Here is a 23,581-nt window from a genome sequence, read left to right as displayed (position 1 = left end):
ACATCTACGTTAAGGACAAGACTATATTTGCTTAAACAATGACCTTTGTACACTTCCTCTTTACTACTGCTCCTTTGTGGCACATCTTGCCTCCAGAGATGAAGCGAGTCCCTAAATCTCTTAGTCTTCCGCAAAGGGGTCAAAATTTGGCTCTGCAACCTTGCATGGGGAGGACAGAGGACCACCAACCATGAGGCTGGCTAGTTAGTCCCTTGAGAGCCCCCCCAATAATCCAATGTTAAATGGCCATCTAGGATTATCCCTCCTTTTGACGTTTGTCATTATTTTATAATTTAAATTTTTAAGCCTATTTTAACTTTTAATTTTGTTTTACTGATAAGTTATACTACATTGTACATGGCCCAGAGTCCATCTTTGGGGGAGATGGGTGGTTTAAAAATATGAAATATAAATAACCACAATAAAAGAAAATATTTGTAGCTCGGTTGAAATGAGGAATCCTTGGTGCTCTCTGAGCTTGCTTATTTTCTTGCAGACTTTTCATTACCCAACTAGGTACCATATCAACATCAGTATCCTTACTAGCACTAATGATGTCACCCAGTTTGGGTAAAGAAACGTCTGCAAGAAAACAATCAAGCTCAGAGAGCATCAAGGATCCCTCAAATAACCACAATGTTGCTTATTTTAGCTTTGATTTCACGTATGGATAACAGTCTACTTGTGGTTTGTTTAGTAACCCAGGAATAAACAACCAAGGGTAGCAGGTGAATAAATCTGGTCTTCAATGCCTGACCTCCAGTAGTAGTTTCGACATTTAGTGCTCTGACCCAGGCGCGTTCGTTAACGGACCAGCACCTCAACGGAACATCTAACGAAATGTTTTGCTAGGAATTGTGGGTTTGGTATCAAAAATACTGAGTCGGAAAAAATTGAGCGCCCCTCTACTGACCGTTCCCCATCCCACACGTCTGCTTTGACAAATGATATTTATTTATTTATTTATTTATTTATTTATTTATTTATTTATTTATTTATTTACTACAGCTGATACTACAGCTCCCAGAATGCACCACTCAAGGACTTGTTTTCATGAAGCATGACTACGGCAACAGTGCGCCTTTTCAACAAGGGACGGCACTCAAGACGGCAGTTACAGCGCTTTCCGGCCTAGTCGTCCGAGAAGCCTGACGCAGGCAATCGGAAGGTAGAGTTGAGACGTTCTAGCGTACTCAAATGTCGTTCTCTATGATGTTCTGTCAAAGGCTTCCGTTATACTGACTCATAGAGTAATAACATAGAGATAGAAAGAGCAATATCCTCTTTAAAATTGACCGATTGAACTCAAATTTCCTGTCTCTAAAGCATATCCCTCCCCGTTCTTTTGCCCTAAGGTTGTGAAGCGTCTTGTCTTCCTTTCCGCCTTAGATAGAAAATCCTATGTCCTGCCTCAGCCCGGCACCTCAACGCCACCTCAGTAGAACTTCCCTCTCTCTCTAGCAGAGGCTAGCCCAGGCGTAGGCAACCTCGGCTCTTTTATGACTCGTGGACTTCAACTCCCAGAATACCTGAGCCAGCTACGCTGGCTCAGGAATTCTGGGAGTTGAAGTCCACGAGTCATAAAAGAGCCAAGGTTGCCTACCCCTGGGCTAGACAAAGCGCGTCCATCTCAGTGATTCGGGGGAGGAAGTTGTGAGCAAGTTTTGCACCGCTCCCAGAGGGCGTTCCGGCTATAACTTCCGAAGCTCTATTGTTTCCAGAACGGCCCTCTCGACGGTTCTCGGCGATTCTTCTCTATGGCTCCGGGCTGCCGGAGCCGGAGGGCGGCAGGAGTACTGAGCCTTTGAACGGGACGGTCGTGGCGGCGGCGGCGGCAGGGGGCGGGGCAACCGAGCGGGAACCGATGGAGCCCGGGATGGAGGCTGAGACGTTGGAGTCCAGGATCAGTAAGTTGGGCCAGACCGTCCGGGTTCATCCTTAGTGGTGGCAGGTGCTTCGGGCCTGCTTCGAAGTCAGCTCTTCTTCGCGTGACCCGCTCGCCATCACATGCTCTGCGGTTCCCCTTTTTCATCCTGAGGTCGCTGCTTGCCAGGGAAACCTTGCCACGTTTTGCCTCTTTGCTGGGTTATCTTGAGCGAGGAGGAGACCTGCCCTCCATCCCCTCTTCAGCCCTGGAGGCTGAAGCTTAAGTTTCCTACTCCCCGATTGCCAAGGGGAAAGTCTGTTACTGTGCCCAAAAATGAAGCTTGTGCCTGTCTTACTCGAATCAGACAACAACAATCCCGAGAAAAAGTTGCTGTATTAATCACATACTCAATGTGGACTGTAAATATATTGCTGGCACCAAATAACATTGGTTTAAAAAGAGAACTCTGAATACGTTTAGTTATGAATCTAACTCTTCAAAATCCAGACAGGTTCAAGGAGATATTTGTAATCTTTAGTTGCAATGAACTACCCAAAAATGAGGTAGTTTGTCATTTGCAAAATGATTTTTTAAAAATATCTTTCTATCTGCTGAAAGGAACTTTGGCCCACAAAGATTTTTGTGCAATGTTTTAACCTTTGGTATAGCAAGATTCTGTATGCTATTTGTCGCATGTCTTGCTGCTTCTTTGGTATCTGTTTGTCCTGTAACATTTTCCTCCTGTTTTTTGATCTGACAGCATTGTTTTTTAATCAGGTTTGCTGTGTGCAGAATAGATGACTATTATATATTCTTTGGCTTTATAAGAATAGAAGCTGTAGCAAGTTTTTTTCTCCTGGTTATAGTGCAGATGATAGCAATATTGATTTGAGGTTACATTATTGTAATGGTGGATTATTTTGAGAAAGCTTTGATTTGCATTTTTTAAATATGAATACTTGTTACTCAGTAGCATGGACAATTAAGACTTGAGTTTGATATCTTCTCAGGAGATAATGTGTGCAATTCAATTTTTTCTTCTTCTATAATGCCATGTTCCAATTTACATTCATAGAGCTACCATAGCCAGATGTTTGGGTCAATTTGTTGAGAACTGTCCACTCATTTAGTAATACTTGCACATGCTAAGTAGATAACTTATTGTGACAAAAAAGATTAAACCTGGGACCTTTGTTGTGTAAGCACATGGTTTACCACTAACAATGGCGTCTCCTGTTGTGTCACTTCTATTGTGTCTGATGACAACATTGCAATAAAATTTTTAGAACTTCCCTTTTTGTGTAATGTGATTGGTTAATGGTCTCTGACAATTATTCTGATTGCAAGTAAAAAAAATAAAACTTTACTTTTCTTTCTTTCAATTCAGATAGAGCTACAAATCCTTTAAATAAGGACTTGGAATGGGACAACATAAATGCTTTTTGTGACCAGCTGAACAAAGAATTAGAGGGGTTAGTATACCTGATCTCATATTTGACTATCTGGAGTTTATCTATGAAAGAAAGAAAGTATTCCAAAGAAGCATTCTGAATAAACTTATGGCTACATCTGCATCCCTTTGTGTTTTTCTAATGTTCAAAGCTTTTGTTTATTTAGCTGTAGTAACTAAATTAACCCACTATTCTGGGTTTGCATAATCCCTTTTGCCATGCAGTCCTGATCATATGCTGCTGGATAAACCCACCAGCAGCTGATTTGTGAGGTTGGGATGCTGTCCAGCAAAGCAGATAGCCTCCTTTGCATTACAGGTAGTTCATTTAGTGACCATTCAAAGTTACAATGGCATTGAAAAAAGTGGGTTATGATCATTTTTGACATGACCGTTGCAGCATCCTCACAGTCGCATGATCAAAATTCAGATGCTTGGCAACTGACTCATATTTATGACGGTTGCAGTGTCCTGGGATCACGTAATCACCTTTTGTAACCTTCTGACAAGCAAAGTAAATGGGGAAGCCAGATTCACGTAACAACCATGTAACTGACTTAACATCTGCATTGATTGACTTAATAAGCTAGGTCGTAAAATGGGGCAAAACTCATTTAACAAAAGTCTGACTTAGCAATAGAAATGTTGGGCTCAATTATCGTCATAAGTCGAGGACTACCTGTATTGTACTCACCTCTACCATTCTATAGTTCTGAAGCAAATATCCACAGTGGATAGCCTCTGCCTGTAAGGCAGAATAGCTTTTCCCATTTACTGGGCAGCTCACCAGTCCTCCCAGTGAACTGTCTAGCAAGCTTGTTTTGCCACTGGCCTTAGTGCTCATTTAGAATTGCAGGATTTTTTTTATTATTATTTTATTTCAGTGCCACATAACGCTAACGCTGTAGCTTTTTTGAGAGAGCCAGTTTACTGTCTTATGGTACATGCTGATAAGCTGTATGACAAGCAACAGGGAGGTACACTGGGTTTTGATAGGTGTAACCTTTTCACCTGGAAGGAAAAAAGTACAAGAATAGCAGAGGAAAATTTCTTAAATTCCAAGAGAAGTAGCAAGCCTCCAGAAGACTGAAATAGCCAATAGGTGCCGTATTTTTCCTACCTCCTGGGTATCATCTCACAATGGGTTTTACTCACTTGGACACTGATGTGAATTGCTGCTGGCTTAAGGGGAAAATGCTATTTTAAAGGTAGGAAAGTTAAATGCAACCTAAGCCTGTCTTACTCATGAGCTAGGGATAATTTGAAGATAGTATCATAGGGACATAGCAAGTAGGAAAATAGTCTATGTATGAAATGTGGGAGTTCTGGAAAGATAGAAAATATAGTAAAAGCAATTAGTTAAGACACTGTGTGTGTGTGTGTGTGTGTGTGTGTGTGTGTGTATTGACAAGCCTTGACAAATAATTGACAAGCCTTGACAAATACTTTACATATATATATGTATATATATATATGTGTGTATATATATGTATATATATATATGTGTATGTGTGTGTGTGTGTGTGTATATATATATATGTATATATATATATATATATATATATATATATATATATATATATATATATATATATATATATATATATATATATATGAGACACCTAAAAACACCACAATTAGACAGTAGTATTGATGTAAATTTGCATAAAGCACAGGCGTCAACCTCACCACACACCACATCACATGATGTGCTGCAACATATCACGACTCTTTTTGCATTGCCGGCAATGGGGTGGGCACAGCTTCAATATGATGAAACCGGCCCGCATGCTGGCAGTTTGACACCCCTAACATGAAGGATAGCAGGTTTAAATTGATGACTTTTGTAGAGGATCATCATTTTATCAGAAATTTAAAAGAAATTTCAAAATGATACTTGTATGCCCTCTTTATTGACAGTAGGGCTCTCCAGCATAGGTTTTCTGGATTACTTGGAGATTTCACTAAGATATTAAAACTAGGAAATATTTTTAGGGAATGGACTAGTGTCATAATCAAATTTTGATTATAAAAGTGATTATTCCCAGAAGTAAACTTCAACCAGTCTCTTAGTATCAGTTAACAGTTTACTAAATTTCCTTATTCATAATGTTTGCTGCAAAAAGAGGTATAATGCCTTAAAAGGGGAGTACAAAGTATTTGCAGAGTTTAGGAACCAATGAGATTTTCTTGAAGCCAGTTAATAGTAAAAAATGTGGAGACTACTTCAGAGAAAACTGGGATTTCAGATTCATATAGCAATGGGCAGCATGTCACCAACATGGCATGGGTCCGGGTTACTTACGGGAGCATCTGCTGCCGGCATCAACTTCCCTTCGTCCAGTGCGCTCCCACAGAGAGGGCCTCCTTAGGGTGCCGTCAGTCAAAGAGTGTCGACTGGCGGCCCCCAGGGGGAGGGCGTTCTCTGTGGGCACGCCAGACCTTTGGAACCGTTTACCGGTGGAGCTCCAAACGCTCCCGACCTTCGCTCCTTCCGACGTGACCTAAAAACATATTTATTTGAACAAGCCAGCCTGGTCTGATGGGTTTAGGGGTATTTTTAACGTTTTGTATTAATGTACTGAATTGGGCTATTGTATTTTAATATTAAGGGACGCGGTGGCTCAGTGGGTTAGGATGCTGAGCTTGTCGATCAGAAGGTCGGCAGTTTGGCAGGTCAAATCCCGAGTGCCGCGTAACAGAGTGAGCGCCTGTTACTCGTCCCAGCTTCTGCCCACCTAGCAGTTCGAAAGCACGTAAAAATGCAAGTAGAAAAATAGGGCCCACTACGGTGAGAAGGTAACAGCGTTCCATGCGCCTTTGGCGTCTAGTCATGCCGGCCACATGACCACGGAGACGTCCTCGGACAAACGCTGGCTCTTCGGCTTTGAAACGGAGATGAGCACCGGCCCCTAGAGTCGGAAACGACTAGCACGCATGTGCGGGGGAACCTTTACCTTTACCTTTATTTTAATATTTCTTTTAATTTTTATATATTGTATTTTGTTGTATTGCCCTGTACACCGCCCTGAGTCCTTCGGGAGAAGGGCGGTATAAAAATTAAATTAATAATAATAATCCATTTCACAAAACGTGTCAGCCTCAAGGTGGTCTGAAAGTGACCTGAAAAGAATAGCCTCTGGATTGAGAGCTCTTATTCCAGTGAATGGTTGCTTGTGTGTTATTATGAATATATAAAGATTAAAATAAAATGGGAATTAGAGAGATCCGGATTATTACTTCATTAACTGTTCCTGTGACTCTATTCACTGTTTCTTTGTCTCACTTACAGCCCACCCCTAGCAACCCGGCTCCTAGCCCACAAGATCCAGTCTCCACAAGAATGGGAAGCCATGCAGGCTCTCACGGTAAGGCGTCATGAACTGTATCCTGCTTTATATACTACAGGTTGGAAGGAAACAAAGCTTCTTGGTAACTACCTGAATGAGAGGTGGTGGTACAACTTAAGCAATCTTGGGGTTATGTTAGATTTATGCTGGAAGAAGAGTAGTGATATTATCAAGGCTAAATGTCAGGATAATTATTATTCTCTCCCCCCCCCCCACTGTGCACTCTGAGTTCAAGTACTATACTTTTGACAGATACAGACATTCTTCTTTTCATGGGATGCCAAGTATTTCAGGAGAGACAGCCTTGCTGCTTTCTGGTTTCTAGAAAACTGCAGTTCTGTTTGGTTATTGCAGACATGTCAAACACAAGGCCCGGGGGCCAGATCCAGCCCGCGAAGTGGTTTCATGTGGCCCGCGAAGCCACCCTGGAAACAATGAGGGAACGGCCCCCACTGCCTTGGCCCTGGCCCAGAGACCCTCCTCCTGCCAGAGACCCTCAGATCTGTCCCACTCCTGCCCAGGCCCCCATAGGTACCCTTGATGCGAACAATGTAGAGCTGGCTACGCCCACCCAGTAGGCCATATGCACTCTAGCCACACCCACCCAGTAGGCCACGCCCACCCAGGCCACACCCACCCGGCCTCCTGAGGGCAACCGCAATGCTGATGCGGCCCTCAATGAAATTGAGTTTGACACCCCTGGGTTATTGCATTTCCTAGGCCAGGGGTCCCCAACCTTCGCAACGTTAAGACCTGTGGACCTCAACTCCCAGAATTCCCCAGCCAGCCATGAAGTCCACAGGTCTTAACATTGCCAAGGTTGGGGACCCCTGGCCTAGCCTTTTTAAATTTTCATTTTAAAATAACATCTTTTTAGATTCTTGTGCTGGTTTTGGTTTTACTTTGGCTTTATTCTCTTGCAATTTTTGGCTATTTTAGATTTTAAAACATTCATGTGTATTGGTTTTTAACTTTAAAAGTGTGCAATATAGTAAATTGATAAATATATTCCCCATTCATATGAAACAATTGGTCTACATGGGGAGCAATAATCACAGCAGTTGTATTATACATGAACGCTAAAAGCTAACCCTGACTGAATATATAAGGGTTGGGATGCCTAATAAATGAATTCTTAAGTAAATGGAAAAACCCTGCTACCACCTACTATTTGCCTCCTCACAAATTGTGACCACAACCTCTCTGTGATTTTACATGCAATCTATTTCTAGCAAGAGTAAATACTGTCTGTATCTAATCACTTGGGAAAGAGGAAACACTCATCTGAACACAAGTCTGTTGACAATTGAGATTTTGGATCAGGTGTCTAATAAGGACACTCCTGCTTTGCTCTCATCTGGGTGTTTCCAATGATTCCTTGTCATATGTGCCTGCCACAAAATGAGAAATAAGAGCTCTCTAAGTTTCTGGGAGTAACTGACACTTTTTTTCTGGCATTTATATCATATTTAACTTATGGATTGTTAGCTCATATTTCTGTATGTGCATATGTTCTTTGTCTGAATAAGGCATTCTTGGGCTTAATATTGGAAGCCATCATATATTTTTGGCTTAGCATGTTGTTATTACAAGGCAATGCTCTCTGAATAGCCCAAGGTGGCTAATTCTGTACTCAGCTATGCTGGGATTGCTTTTAGTTATTTCCACACTTAAGAGACAAGGAAGGTAATGTGCACAAAATATGTAGCTCTAAATACAACCAGTGTTTTCAAATCTGAAGTCATAATTTGTAATTTTTGGCAGAGGAGCAAACCTTTTATTACCGCTTCCTAAAATGTAGGAAAACGTCTAGCAATTAGTGTATAGTCCAACATCTAGAAGGCACTATTGAGGAAGACTGGTTTATATTGTTTTTGTGGTTCTATCAGGGAGAAAAAAGTTAATATGAAAGCTTCAAAAGGCATACTTTTTAGAATAATATTCTTCTCAGTCCTCATCCCCATCCCCCCATTTCATTGCATTGTGAAGAGAATGAGGAATCCTGGCATGTGGGCTTTTAGGGTCACTTCCTGCTCTATTTTACAGGTGCTAGAGGCCTGTATGAAAAACTGTGGCAAGCGCTTTCATGATGAAGTTGGCAAGTTTAGGTTCCTTAACGAGCTCATCAAGGTTGTGTCACCAAAGGTGAGTGCTCATTACTAGTGTGTCAGGTTCAAAGTGTAACACGTAGTGATAAACAGAGCAATTTCATATTTTAACATGTTGAATAAAAAGTAATATTATTGGCTTCACTAAGAAAACCTTGTATTTTGAGTCATTTTCTTTTGAATTCTGTGCTAGTATACTGTAAATGAAAAGTGAAGAAATGCTGATGGTGGCTTATTCCATTAATGCCTGATATTGTCAGGATTGCAACAGTTGGATTTGTCTTCACCTTCAGTGTAGAACCAAACACCTGAGACTTCGTCTCGTGCTTTGTACAGAACACCCTAGAACAGGCATGTCAAACTGCAGGCCGGACATGTCACACGGCAGCTGCGCCCACCCCATTGCTGGCAATGGCAAAACAGTCCTGATAGGGTGCGTCACATAACGTTGCGAGTTTGACATGTCTGCTCTAGAAGCAAACTTGTGTGTTTTTCTTTAACTTCTTCATGTTAAATATCAGATGTGATTTATTCCTTCCTCAGTATCTAGGAAACAGAACGGCAGAAAAAGTGAAATCCAAAATCTTAGAATTGATGTATAGCTGGACATTGGGTCTGCCCCAGGAACTGAAAATTACAGAAGCATATCAGATGTTGAAAAAACAAGGTGGGATATATTTTTCTTTGCCCAGAGGTCTTCACTTAATTGTACAAGAATGTGGACGTTCCTTCCAAACTTGGGTTAATAGCTTGGGGGTTTTACATTCTGGACTACAAAAATACTGGAGAGGTAGTGTAAAGAACTGGGCATTTTTTCTGCACTAATGTGTTTGCAATCTCATACATACAAATAAATGTGGCAGAGGATGGTTCAATATGATTAAAGCAGGTTACTTTTTGCCTCATATCTTAGTGTTAGACATAATAATTTCCGTAGGAATCTTTCTACCAGTAATAGTCATCGAAGCAGCTATTTGACATTTAAATATGCAATTGATTAGCATTATAGTTATGTTAAATTTTTATTACTGATGTTGTATATTTATATCCCAAATTTTTAAATAGTGTATATACCGTAGTTTGCACGACAGGTATTGAAATAAAAATATAAATATATCCCAAGACATACCTTGCAATATTCAACCTTCTCAGCATTATAAATTTCTCAAGTGAGCTAGGTACCGTATTTGCCAAAATATAATAATTTGAATCTGATTAATTAGGCCTGACATGAGAATTCTGGATTATTTATTAATTAATTTGCTAACCAGAATATTCTGAGGTACTTTATCCAATTTATTTCTGAAAGCAAGTCATTATAGCCATTGCATTCCCACAATCTATTAAGAAAGTTAATCAGTTTTTAAAAACGAAATAAATTTAGTTTGGTAAGATTTGTTATTATAAATTCATACTAATTACTGCATTGTTTTCAAGGAGCTTAGCTTACTTCTTAAATATCAGTATCAGGGTGGCTTGTTTATAGTTTCCAGATCCTTCTTTTTCTCCTTTTTAAAGACAAAAGTAGCATTTGCTCATTTCCTTTTGCCTCAAACAGTCTTAATCTTTAATTCATCAAGTTTTTGTTTTAGGATTAAATCACCATTCAAACTTTATTTTTCCTATTTCAAAAATTTCTTCAAGACTACTAACCACCTTTTGTAAATCCAATAAATCATTGTCCAAATCTTTTCCCATCTCTTGATAGGTCACTTGTATTTCAATTCTATCATTTTATAATTCTTTTATAATCCACAATTTCTTCAAAATATTTCTACATTGTTTAGGATTTTCCTTCTACACCTTTGACTTCTTTAAAATTTCAGGAAATATGTTGGCAGATGTAGACATTATTGATGTTAGTTTAGTTCTAAGCTTCTCTCTCAGTTCTTTAAAGACCTTTTGAAATGTCTGAAGTATCATACCTTTATCTGACATTTTTAAAATTTCTGCCTGAAATGTTAATTTAGGGTCCCGTTTTTGTATTTACAAAATCTCATTTTTTTATTTTGAAGTTTCCACCAATAATCTCTTTCCTCATAGGCTCAACAAGTCCCATTCCCACAAAAGTTTTTATTTACTTTATTTTTCAAAGTTCTTCAAGTCCTGATGTTCCAAATTCATCTCTTTCCTTAATCCACGTAAAACGTTCTTAGATTGAATTCTTATTTAGCTTTTTGCCATTTGTTTCATGCTTTTAAATCCTTTAAAATGTAAGGTAATCTTCCTTCTATATCAGGGTGAAGTTTTACTCAACAGGTGGATTTTCAGACTTGTCGTTCGGAAGATCTCTTTTAACTTTAACATAATTGTAATTCCAAAAGTGATTAGAATGTGAGGTTAGACTACTTTAATGTCCTTAAGGGCTCTACCACATCTAAGCTTGATGGTTTCCCTTGTCTCCCAGTGCTTAGACTCACAGAACTACCGGCCTACAGTTTCCTTACAGGGAGCAGCTCTCTGGAGAGAAACAGCATCTCTGCTCCTTCAGAGTTGCCTAATTCACAGTTTTCCTCACCTCATAGTGCTAGTTCTCAGTATTGCAAAGATAATACATAGTTTCAACCAGACCATCAATTTTTTCCTTTATTACCACAGTATGTAATTCATCTAGCCCAGACATGTCAAACACAAGGCCGGGGGGCCGGATCCAGCCCACGAAGTGGTTTCATGTGGCCCATGAAGCCATCCTAGAAACAGTGAGGGAACGGCCCCCACAGCCTTGGCCCTGGCCCAGAGACCCTCAGATCTGTCCCACTCCTGCCCAGGCCCCCATAGGCACCCTTGATGCCAACGATGTGGAGCTGGCCATGCCCACCCAGTAGGCCATTCGCACTCTAGCCACGCCCACCCAGTAGGCCACGCCCACCCTGGCCATACCCACCCGGCCCCCTGAGGGCAACCGCAATGCTGATGCGGCCCTCAATGAAACTGAGTTTGACACCCCTGATCTAGCCCTAGACATTCGAACATAGTAATTTCCTGGCAATAACTCTTAGCGATCCCAGGCTTCAATCCTGCTTCTTCATGTTGGTCTTCAAATTTGCCTCGTGAAATCTGCACAATTGAACCTCAAACTTTTGTTGCTAAGTGAGACATGTGTTAAGTGAGTTTTGCCCCATTTTACAAACTTTCTTACCAGAGATGTTAAGTGAATCACTGCAGTTGTTAAGTTAGTAACATGGTGGTTAAGTGAATCGAGTTTCCCCATTGACTTTACTTGTCAGAATGTTGCAAAAGGTGATCACATGACCCTGGGACACTGCAACTGTCATAAATAGGAGTCAGTTGCCAAGCATCTGAATTTTGATCATGTGACTATGGGGATGCCGCAACAGTCCTAAGTGTGAAAAATGGTTGTAAGTCACTTTTTAAAGTGCCATTGTAACTTTGAATGGTCACTAAATGAATTGTTGTAAGTCAAGAACCACCTGTAGTTCCTTCATCTGTTTTAACTGAGAGGTTGTCTACTTCACTGCAACATTCATTCACTTGGAAAAAGGGGTCAAATTGGGGAGACTTATTAAATTGATAGGGAAACGGATCATTTGCCTACTTTTGACCACTTGGTGGAGAGGAGGCAGCTATGTCACGTAGTTTGTTGGTATATGCATTGGAAAGAGGTACTGTACAATTAATATCTATAATTTTGGGATACAAGTAGAATTGTGTTCTCCAATACATTTCTACTCTTTATGCACACAAAAAGAGAGAGAGAGAGAGAGAGAGAGAGAACTCTTGGTAGGAGTTTTCCTCTTTTTTCCCCCCCAGGGATTGTAAAATGTGACCCCAAGTTGCCAGATGACGCATCTTTCACTCCACCTCCTCCTAGACCGAAGAATGCAATCTTTGATGATGAAGAGAAATCCAAGGTAAAAAATAATTCATTGGCTAGATACTTTATAGTAATTGCTTTGCTTTGTCTAAGGTTTGAAACTCTTAGCTTTTCAAGGTACCGCATCACCTGAAAAGGTTTTGGGTGGAAAGTGAAAATGTGAACTATTTTAAGGGTTGCAGTGAACTGACACCAGCAAGTTTGGATAGGACTAGGTTTGGATGAGGCAACCTGTAAACCTCTGTTTTTTGCTCCTCGGTTCTCATCGTTCTTGGTTATTGTATTAAGCTTTTTTTTTTAACAGACTGGTAGATTTGCAATCGGACAACTTTTAGAGTTCCCAGATTGCCCTCGTCTGAGTTAAAAGATGAAATTGTCTGTAGGGATGGTTATAGCAATGGACCGTACAGTTCAATCTAATATTGTTAAAGCAAATTGTCAACACCTGAGTGGTTCACTAAACCTCCTGATTTTCTTTCCTTACACAAGTTTAGAAACAGCCCGTGAAATCTGGCTGTTTATCTTAGTACTTTACAGATTATGCTACTAGCCTGCTTTACAGAGAAAGCAGAAAATACTAAATTTATGCTTACTCTATTGTTGATTACTATAACACTTTCTGGGGTGTTTTAGGTCTCTGTCAAAGTATATAAGGCTGAGATTTCAAAAGGTCTGATTGATTTAAAGAGATGACATTACGTGGAAAGTATTGCTCTTAAATTACCCTGCTTTATATCTCATATCTATTTTTTCAGATACTCTTCTATTGTAAGCTTTCCACAAACAGCTGTTTTTTCTGATCTCTGTGTCTTTGCAGATGCTGGCCCGCCTGCTCAAAAGTTCCCATCCTGAAGATCTCCGAGCTGCCAATAAACTCATCAAAGAGATGGTTCAAGAAGTAAGTTTTGCTTGAGACATGCTTCCATTTCTTTGTGTCTATCAATTGGCATTGCTTGATAAACTTGCCTTCAATGCTATTTCACACGGACTTTTCCTTTGCATATGGAAGGCAGAGGTTTCAGAAATAAAATATGGTCTTGAAATACATGTCCATTGAGCTATAAAAACTTTAGGTAGTGGCATATTTTAATGTCTGGAGTTGCTTAGGATGCCAAATTAGCTGCAGTATCTTAGCACTCAGTGATCTCGATAGAATAATATTGAGGGTCTCTTTAAAGTCACTGAAGATAACAGGATTGCCATGTTTTACATTTTCAAGTCTTCTAAGGAGTAGGAAGAGGACCCAGTTGTAACCCTTCTCTTCTTCCAGGACCAAAAGCGAATGGAGAAGATCTCCAAGAGAGTGCATACCATTGAAGAAGTAAATAACAATGTGAAGCTGCTGACTGAGATGGTGACTAACTATAGCAATGGAGAGATGACAGAGAGCAGCGAGGATCTCATGAAAGTGAGAAGATGTCCACATTTTGCATTTTGTTTTGCAACAAGTCCTAGTGGAGTATTTGACATTCTTAACTGTGAATACATGTAGCGTTCTTACATCATAAGCAGCAAATCCTCCATTTATGTTTGCTTGAAGAAGCTAAAATGGTTAGTCCAATATGCCCTTACAAGGCATCATTGAAAACCCTTGGTGCTAATGTAACATCTTTGTATTTTAATGTAACAAATCTGCTTACAGAGCTAAGTATCTCCCGTTACCTTGAGGCTCAGCTGCCTGATTATTTTTTCATTGAGCCAATGGCTGCTTTACATGTCTCTGTTGCCTAAGCCAGATTGTAACATGACAAAATAAGTCACCTAAGATTTGCAAACTTTGATGTGTGACTGTGATAATAATTGTATATATTCATCAAATATACAAATTTAGCAAATTTACTATTTTAAAATACTGTTATCTAAATTACTTCTAATACTTCCATGTCATTTACTGTTAAGTTGAACAGGTTCCATATCATGGGTTCTAGATCACATTACACCATGTTACATTTTTAGCATGATGTTTTGTGCACTACAGTCTACTTCATTAGAAATTTTCATACATCTGCTGACATGGATTTCAATCTACAGAAAACCTATATGTTAATACTTGTTAATCTTTAAGCTGCCGTAAGACTGCTTATCTGTTGCATCAAAGATATGCTAAAACCTTTATTAGCATTTTTTTTTGCTGGTCATATATAATACTTTGTAATACCCTTTCCTAGAGTTTCTAGACTGGTCATGCTGTTGGGAATTCTCATAGTCTAATGCTCCAGAGTTGGCTGGGAAAGACTGATAGCATCAGAAACCAATTAGAAAATTAATATGACAATCCTCCAGAAGGGGGCAGAACATCTTTTTTTTTTTTGCTCTTTGGTTCTTCTAATTAGCTACAATAAACAAAGCAGTATCTGGATTCACATGCAGGAGGACTACGGCATTGTGATGCTTGACTTCATTTGGCTTCATGGATTGACTGAATCCTTGCCTTACTTCAAAAAGTATAGTTAAACAAACCATAGTTCAACGTGTTGTGTGCACCTAACTATTGAATTTAGCCTTTAAACCTGAAATTTAGTAAGTGATGTCAATTAATGATAGAAAAGGTGTTATAATTTCAAGAATAGCCCAGAAATTACAACTTTCTCTCTTACTGATGCTGGGAAAGATTGAGGGCAATAGAAGAAGGGGACGACAGAGAATGAGGTGGCTGGATGGAGTCACTGAAGCAGTAGGCGTGAGCTTAAATGGACTCCAGAAGATGGTAGAGGACAGGAAGGCCTGGAGGAACGCTGTCCATAGGGTCGCGATGGGTCAGACACGACTTCGCAACTAACAACAACAACTCTTACTGAAACAACCATTTATAGAGCAAACACTGGCCTCTCCTTTCAGAAGTTGCAAATCCATGAATAAAATGAGGAATTACTAAACTGGAATTGGTACATGCATCTACTCAGGCACATTGCTCATAATCTTAACTTATGTGTAGGCCTAAATACACACACCTCTGACTGCACATTTAATTGCAAATGGCTAAGCATAGATGAAATGGATGTTGCTCTTTTTTGGATCTGTTGCTTCTAGGTCATCCAAATACAAGTTAAGAAATCTCTCTCCTGGGCCAGACTGTTGTAATTACGACTGGGGAGTTCATACTGCAAAGTGCTTCTGAGTAGGGCTTCCCACTTTGTCTTTCACTTCTACTTTTTTTTCTCTTTGCTTCTTTTCATTTGAATCAAATTTATAGTTTCATATAGGTTCAAACAGATATAAATAGTAAAATAAAACCACCCCAATTACTTGACAATATATTTTATATCTAGAAGTGCACCTAATTTTAATATTCCTCGTTATAGGAGCTGTATCAGCGCTGTGAACGCATGAGGCCCATGCTTTTCAGGCTTGCTAGTGACACAGAGGACAATGATGAAGCACTGGGTAGGTATAGGCAGTTATCTTTGAGCAAGCGTCCAGTCACACATTAGAATAATTTCGAGTAAACTCGTAAGATATCAATAGACTTCCTCACATCACTCTAATCATGAGTTTCTGGATTAAAGTGCACCCAAAGTTACCTTGTGCATAGACTTTGTCACCTTTCACTTCTGACATCTACTTTCTCATCCCCTGGTGAGCATCTGTGTGTGCCCGTGTTGTTCTAATCAGGTTAACTAATTGAGTAGAAGCAAAACTGCTCATCCATGTAGACCTGTTCCATTATGTTGGCTATATTAGGAGTAACAACCAAATGTCAGTGTAACTTTCAGCTGAAGGTTTTAAACCTACTAACAACGTAGGCTTAAAACATTAGTATTTTTTTCTTGTAGAAAAGTTAAATGTTAGGCTTTACTGTGGAGCATTTGATTACCCTGCGAACCTTAGTTTTTATCATCTTGGTCTTGTTGCAGCTGAAATTTTGCAAGCTAATGACAACTTAACGCAAGTGATCAATTTGTACAAGCAGATTGTGAAAGGAGAGGAGATCAATGGTGAAACTACAGCAGGTTCTCTCCGAGGTAAGGAGGCTGAATAATAGTTGCTGACACAAGAAGAAAGAGCTCAGAGTCTTGTCTAAAGTAGCAATCTGAACATGAGATTATTGTAGAGGAGATAAACAGATAAAAAACAATCTTAACTTTATGATTCAAAAAGTGATCTTATGTGACTAGCTCAGTCTCATTTAGTCCAGCTCTAGGACTGAAAAAAATGAAGTAGTAATCAGAGAATTAAGACTGATGGGAGTTGAGGTAGGATAAGGATTTTTGCAGAGCAATCTCTTGACTGACACAAGGGAGTGGTTGCTAAGAGCTGTGTTCGTTGCTATTCTGTTCTTCTTGGTATAGACTTTATTTCTTTGTTTAGGTAGCACTTCTGCACTTCTGGATCTGTCAGGACTGGACATGCCACCTGCCTACCCAGCTGTACCAACTTTCTCAGGCAGTAGCTCAGCAACTGTGCCAGAACAAAGCAGCTCAGTCTCTCTCTTGGACGATGAGCTCATGTCATTAGGTAAATCCATGGTTCTACAGAGGACAAAAAGTGACGGTTCTAAAAGTGGTGCTTGAGCAGAATAGAGTGGGGCCAGGTGGGAACACTTTTTAAAAATGAAATTTAAGAAGGATTTAACTCATTTCTCAATCTCTTCTTTTGCTTAAAGAAAATTCTGTGTTTTGTAGAAATAGGTCTTGCAGGATTATTGTTTCTCAAATGTTGAGCAGATCTTTATGAATACCAGTTGTTTGCTTTGGATGTAGCTTTTTCTCCTATAACAAGGATATTCTAAACAGGGAAGAATAAGGTTTAATAATGCTTCTAAGTTGAGGACTATCTGTATACTATATATATATATATATATATATATATATATATATATATATATATATATATATATATATATATATATATATATATATATATATATTTGTGTAAATTACTAACAAAGAATTAAGGGAGGCTGAGATGCATTTCTGACTCATTAGTCTTCATCAGTCAGTCATACCCTTCTGAGATATATATACACACACACACATCAACATTGTGATTTTCCATTTCTGTCTATTCTTATTAAAGATTTGGAATAGCATCCTGATGGAGATAGCCACTCCTTATTGATTTTCAGGAAATGTGAAAATAGAACGATTTCAGAGAGCATTCTCCTAAGTTTATGCTTTGCCACCTGTGCTCTCCTCTTTTTATTCCTTTTATTTTTCTTGTATTGTTGTGTTATAATTGATTGTATTGTGTATTGGGGCATTTTATGACTATTAGTTAATTTACTATTTTAATCATTGTTTGGATGTTTTAATTTGTTTTCCATACTATACTGAGTTACTGGATTGCAGAGGAATACTACTGTAGTTTGGGCTCCTCACTTTTAGATTAATTGGATCTTCTTTCTCGTATCCGTTCTTTCTGATCCCCTGTCTAGGGCTTACTGATCAAGCAACTTCTTCAGTCCAAGGCACAGACAATGGTGGGTGGAACAGCTTCCAGGTAAGGGTCTTGGTTATTGGAAAGCTGAAAGAGCATCATTGGTTGATAAACCCTACAACTTTGAAACTAGAAGTCAATGGAATAATAAAGCTGTGACAGCAGATTCTTCAAGCTAATCTACCATATTGTACAGGTGTTAGATTAAAGATGCTTCAGTCAAAATGTATCCAGGTTATCCAGTGGAAATCTTTTAAGTGAAGATTATTTTAGTTGACTATTTAGGTCTATAAAAGTGCCCTTGCATGTTGAAACATTTCTATAGCATAGGTATGTGAGCAAGGTTGTACGCAGAAGTAACCTTTATGAAGGAAATCCTCTAATGTGAGTTGCTTGGTTTTCCGGATCTGCTTTTATTTCAGATTGTTAGATGTTGATTTGAGAAGAAAAAAAATCAAGAGTCTTATTTCAGGAAAAACAGATGCAACTAAAGTGTGAACCAAGCCTCCTGTTCTCATTTTTCCCCTGCTATCTTTTTGTCAAGCAAGGGAGATCTTACCTTCTTGGAAGGGATACCAGAAGACATTAGAAAGCTTAATGAAAAGGCACACTGAATAGAGATGGCCACAAATAAGTAATTTGAGTCCATGTCATTCCTTGAATTGTGTAGACTTTGTAGATTCTGTGCAAATCTGATCTGCTGTGCGGAAAATTGTAGACTTTTCTAATCGTATCTGGGAGGCTGCAGTTATTTGAAATTGCTATCATCAACATGGGTGAAAGAAACCTAAGGGTTTTTCTGTGCTTTGTATTGCATGTAGTATGCTGTTCTTTATCCAAGGGTTGTGCTTAAGCTATTCGCTTTGGTGTGCTTTTGGGGGGAGCTGTATCAATTTTTCTTCTTTGTTTTTTAGTCATCTGAGAGCCCTGAAGACAGTGTCTCTTCTGGACCACCGGCTGCAGTCGGGAAAGCTGAAGCTGGACTGCCTGCATCTCCTGCTGCCACTAGTGGTATGGATGATCTGGATCGGCTAGGCAAGACTCTGTTGCAACAGTCTCTTCCCCCAGAGTCTCTTCAAGTCCGATGGTAGGAAGCAAGGAGGGAAGGGCAGAGGGTGTTTCTGAAAAGGGAGTAGCATCTGCTGAGGGGGAAGCCAGTTCTTGTCCCTTCTCTTGAAGCTCTTACTCTCTTTCACTCTTTGCAGGGAGAAGCAGCCACCTCCTCGATTAACCTTGCGTGATCTCCAAAACAAAAGCACTTCCAGCCCATCTCTGAGCAGCAATAGCACTTCATCTGTCTTCCCAAATCTCTCTTCAAGCCCTGCTATCCCTTTGTCCTTGGAAAAAACAGCCCCTGTTTTGGCCCCTCAAGGCTCACCTACTCTTTCTGGAAGTGCAAGCCTTCCAGCAGGTCTCCCAGCTTCCACACATCCCATAGAATTCTCACTGATGAATGTCACTGTGCCTCTGGAATCTATCAAGCCAAGTGAGTTTGAGCAAAGTTTTGGAGAATGGTCTTACGCCAAAGCATCTGGCTTAGCTCACTTCTTGTGGTGGAATCTCCAGTTTTGGGCGGAGAGGAGTGGAAAGACTGGTGAGCTTGGAGTCCTTGCAGGGAGGGAAGCTCCCAAAATAATGTAGTCTGATGAGATTCTTATAAATAGGGAGGCAACTATAAAGAAGCAACTCTGATCAGCTCACAATGTCACTCTGGTTCCTTGTGTCTGACATTAATGCAAATTGAAAAACCTGTAAAAAGTTTGTGGTGTGTGCAAAGAATCCTTGATTTGCATTTGCAAGATATCTCCATTGCCTTGACCTGGCTTTTGAAAGACAAGGGAAAGAGGTTGAGGAAAGTTAAAATGTGGGGTTCCGCCTAGTTGATATGTAGAGGACAACCAAGCTAAGAGAGGTGGAATTGGGGGGGGGGGGGGCAAAGGCGTTGGCCATTCTATTTCTACCTCCTGACTGTAGTAACATTTAGTCACTGACTGACTGCTTCTTTAGAGTGGACCAGTCAATATTCTCTCTTTATGTTTTATGCCTCTCGTGGTACTTACTCCAGGTAGCATCCTCCCAGTGACTGTGTATGACCAGCATGGTTTCCGTGTCCTCTTCCACTTTGCCAAGGACTCTCTGCCTGAACGACCTGATGTACTAGTGGTGGTCATCTCTATGCTAAGCACAGCCCCTCTGCCCATTAGGAACATCATCTTTCAGTCTGCTGTACCCAAGGTAATATTTTTATGCAAATTAAAATTTCATGTGCACCTATTTTAATTTTTGAGAACACTAGGAAGTCTGCACCCATCCTCAAGTTACTTAGTATAAGTGCCTAAGTAAGTACTTACTTACCTAGTACTTACTTTGCCTATACCTTCTGCTGATTTGAGTGAGTTAAGAAGAAGTCATAACTTAGTGGTAAAAGACATGACTTAGTTTCATGCCTTGTTTTCTCTTACCTGAAAGGCTGTTGCTGATTAATAGTTTAAAATCTAACATTTGTTTAAAATCTGAGGCTTTGGAGAACCACTACCAGTTACGGTAGAATAATTCTGCTTTTTTGTTTGGGGTTAGGGTTTCACTTCCATACATTCATGTTGCTCTGGAGGGAGCAAGTCCCATGGCTGATCAATATGTTGATATACTTCCCTGCTGCCCTTGGTATGTTAATTGCAATGGCCTGTTCCTTGAAATAATTTTGTTCAGGTAGTTAAAGATTTAAAAAAATAATTGCTTTCATGTTTCCCATTGTCATTTCATTGAAGGAAAAGAAATGTAATATTCATAAAGGCTGTAAAACAAGCATGAATTAGAATTATGAACTAAAAGATCTGAAGGCTCATGTTATATTAATCAAACTTCTGATGGATGTAGTTTAATTTATCAGTCCAATTCTTCTAGAGGGGAGATACAAAGCCTACAACCTTTCTAATTAGATAATGCCATTATTTGGCTGCATGGAGGCAATTCTTTTTCTTTAATGGTTAAACCATAGAATTATATTGATGTGCTTTTATTTGTACAGGTGATGAAAGTGAAATTGCAGCCACCTTCAGGGACAGAGCTCCCACCATTCAACCCAATAGTGCCCCCTACAGCAATCACCCAGGTCCTCCTGCTTGCAAATCCACAAAAGGTAACATTACCTCCTTAAGTAAATAATTGAGGCTACGCTCTTTACCTAGAGTTGTCTTTCTCAGACGTCCTAGTTCTCCTACTCCTTACCCCACATTTGCAAATCTGAGCCATCATCCCAGAGATCTTCTCTTGATTGCTGTACACCTTTTTCTCTGTCTAGGAGAAAGTAAGACTACGATACAAGCTGACCTTCACCATGGCAGATCAGACTTACAATGAAATGGGAGATGTGGACCAGTTCCCCCCTCCAGAATCGTGGGGAAATCTCTAGTGCCTCAGCCAGTGTGCTGGGTCACGTTTCTAAAGATTCTGCCTCGCTTAGGACCAGAGCCTTCCCAGGATTGGCTGCTGTTTGGACTCTGCTTTCAGACTACAAAGCAGGCACAGGAGGATGAGAGGCAGAGAAGAACAAGAGGGGATGCCTGTCTTGGGGTTGGAGGGGCAAGAAGGATTGAGTTGCTGTCTGCTCTTTCATTTCTGTTCTTATTTGATTTGTCCTTTTTCCTCATCCTGTTGTCTCACTTTTTGCTTTTTCTTGAGTAGAATAATAATCATATCGGCACAGATGAGCTTTGAAGAGACACTTTAGATCTTCTGTACAGCTTTCCCATCTGCTGAAGTAGTATTGGATCTTACACTTTCCCATTAATACCACTTCTGAACAAGCAGCCCTGACGTGTTCAGGTTAATAGATCAGTTCTGTGTTTTTTTTGTTTTGTTTTTTTTTTGTTTTTTGCTGCAAGACAAAAGATGGGGCAAGATAAGTACCCCGTACTTTGTCACAGGAGAACTAGCTGTCCCATTTAAAGCTTTGTGAATTAAATATCTTTAGGATTACAGGGTAGCTGTTTCTGTTTTGCTCATGAGGCCTTCATTCTCCCAATGGTCAAACAAGGGGACGAGTGTTGGCCTAATTCTTAATATATTGGTTAGCGCTCCAGGAGTCAGAACCAGACCGAGTTAACAGGATGGGCAACAAAGAATACAAGGGAAGTTTGAAAACTTATTTTGCTCCATGATTTGCTTTTCTGGGAAAGGAAACAGACTATACCAATATACTGTATGCAGAAAGTTGCAGGATCCATCTTCAGATCCACATTGTTGTATGCAAAGCTCCTAGCTCCATCTTGCATACCCAGTCTTTGAAACCCACTAGAATACAATGGAGAAAATTGATGAGAGAGAAAGAGATATTCTCATAATATGTTTCCCTTCAAATCATTATCAGTTATAGCTATCCTTTTGATTTCCATAAATTGACATGCTCAGAGATACCAGACTTGGAAACATGCAGTCTATAAGGCTGCTCGGTTTATTTTTATGAGTAAAATGTCCATGGAAGTTTTAGTAGTTCTCAACTGGTTTCATAATAAATTGCACTAAGAGGGATGAAATTAAGCTTTAGCTGCAAAAACAATAAATGGGATGGAGACAGTGAATGACATTTTTACCCAACTGAGTTGCATACTTTCCTCAGTCAAACTGACAGGTTTTGATGGGAAATATTTCTAGTTAGGTTCTGCTATGACTGGATACTTCTAATTTCTAGTCTCTTTTTCAGGTTTATCTTTGCCCTTGCTCTCTTTAGACTTGTTTCGTTTAAGTTTTGAAGTATGCATATTTATGTGTGTCTACCTACAAACACACACAAATTCTGCACATAGAAGAGCCCTAAAATAGACTGTGTGAAGTCTGCTGTACTAATGAGAAATATTTTTCCCTAAAGTGCATTCTAAGAATTGGGACCTGCTGAAATAGCGTGAGGATCCTATATAGAATTGTAGTCTTGTAAGTCTCTTGTTTTTTCTCCTACTCGTAATTTATAAACTTCATTTTGAACTTTGAATGGTTTGCAGTCACTGTTTTTGGTGGAAAAGAGTAGTGGCTCTTCATATCATGATTTACGTGAAACTCTGCCTGTATCATCTCTATCTTGGGCCAAATCCTTAACTATGTACAGTATACTCGCACTTTTAAAAAGTTGTACTGAGAAATTGAATGTATTATGCAAATATCTCTTTTTTTGTATACTTCATGGTGTCTCTACTAGTTAACTGAAATCTTGCCTTTGTGAATTGGTGACATTGCTGGCACAGTCTTTTAATGCAGTCTGATAGGCTACAAATGTAAGGAATAAGATTCTCAAAATGCAAATAGCATCATTCTTTGCTTCGGGATTTCTGTAACATGTTTGGGATATTTACGGGTATTCATGTCTACTTTAAAAACTGTCCTGGAGGTTAGCCCTGACCATCACTTGATAATCCACAAATACTAAGCATTTTTATAAAAATACTAATGCGTTTTTTTTTTAAAAAAGCAATTTACTTATGTGTTATGCAGATCACTTGATTTAGTAGACGGATAAGTGTAGGAGCAGCCATTTCCAGTCATAATGAGTTATGTTCCTTAGTCTCAATTCCTGTTTTAGTGTAGAAACCTCCAATATAACTA

The 23,581-nt window shown here is 39.5% G+C and overlaps 1 protein-coding gene across 1 annotated transcript; it reads left to right on the top strand.

Annotated features, from left to right (window-relative positions):
• The first annotated feature begins 1,016 nt into the window (after nucleotides 1–1,016).
• On the top strand, nucleotides 1,017–23,284 carry GGA1 (golgi associated, gamma adaptin ear containing, ARF binding protein 1). The gene is made up of 18 exons (XM_083365953.1): nucleotides 1,017–1,168; nucleotides 1,722–1,907; nucleotides 3,255–3,339; nucleotides 6,610–6,685; nucleotides 8,714–8,812; nucleotides 9,319–9,442; nucleotides 12,547–12,647; nucleotides 13,428–13,508; nucleotides 13,881–14,018; nucleotides 15,913–15,994; nucleotides 16,465–16,572; nucleotides 16,919–17,065; nucleotides 17,985–18,049; nucleotides 18,901–19,073; nucleotides 19,192–19,472; nucleotides 20,052–20,221; nucleotides 21,015–21,125; nucleotides 21,288–23,284. Exons 2-18 carry the CDS (start codon nucleotides 1,865–1,867, stop codon nucleotides 21,396–21,398), a joined length of 1,995 nt encoding a protein of 664 aa, XP_083222079.1. The 5' UTR covers nucleotides 1,017–1,168; nucleotides 1,722–1,864; the 3' UTR covers nucleotides 21,399–23,284.
• The last annotated feature ends 297 nt before the right edge of the window (nucleotides 23,285–23,581 follow it).

This window comes from Vipera ursinii (assembly GCF_947247035.1).
Source record: "Vipera ursinii genome assembly, chromosome: 6".
NCBI classification, from domain to species: Eukaryota; Metazoa; Chordata; class Lepidosauria; order Squamata; family Viperidae; genus Vipera; species Vipera ursinii.
Note: the sequence above shows the minus strand (reverse complement) of the source record. Positions and strands in the feature narration are given on the sequence as shown.

What these genes read in the sequence shown, in the direction of transcription:
- GGA1 (XM_083365953.1), top strand. Translation starts at nt 1,865, where the DNA reads ATGGAGCCCGGGATGGAGGCTGAGACGTTGGAGTCCAGGATCA. An exon ending in AAGCCATGCAGGCTCTCACG is followed by an intron (nt 6,686 to 8,713) that starts GTAAGGCGTCAT and finishes TCTATTTTACAG; the next exon opens with GTGCTAGAGGCCTGTATGAA. An exon ending in TGCTTGCAAATCCACAAAAG is followed by an intron (nt 21,126 to 21,287) that starts GTAACATTACCT and finishes TTCTCTGTCTAG; the next exon opens with GAGAAAGTAAGACTACGATA.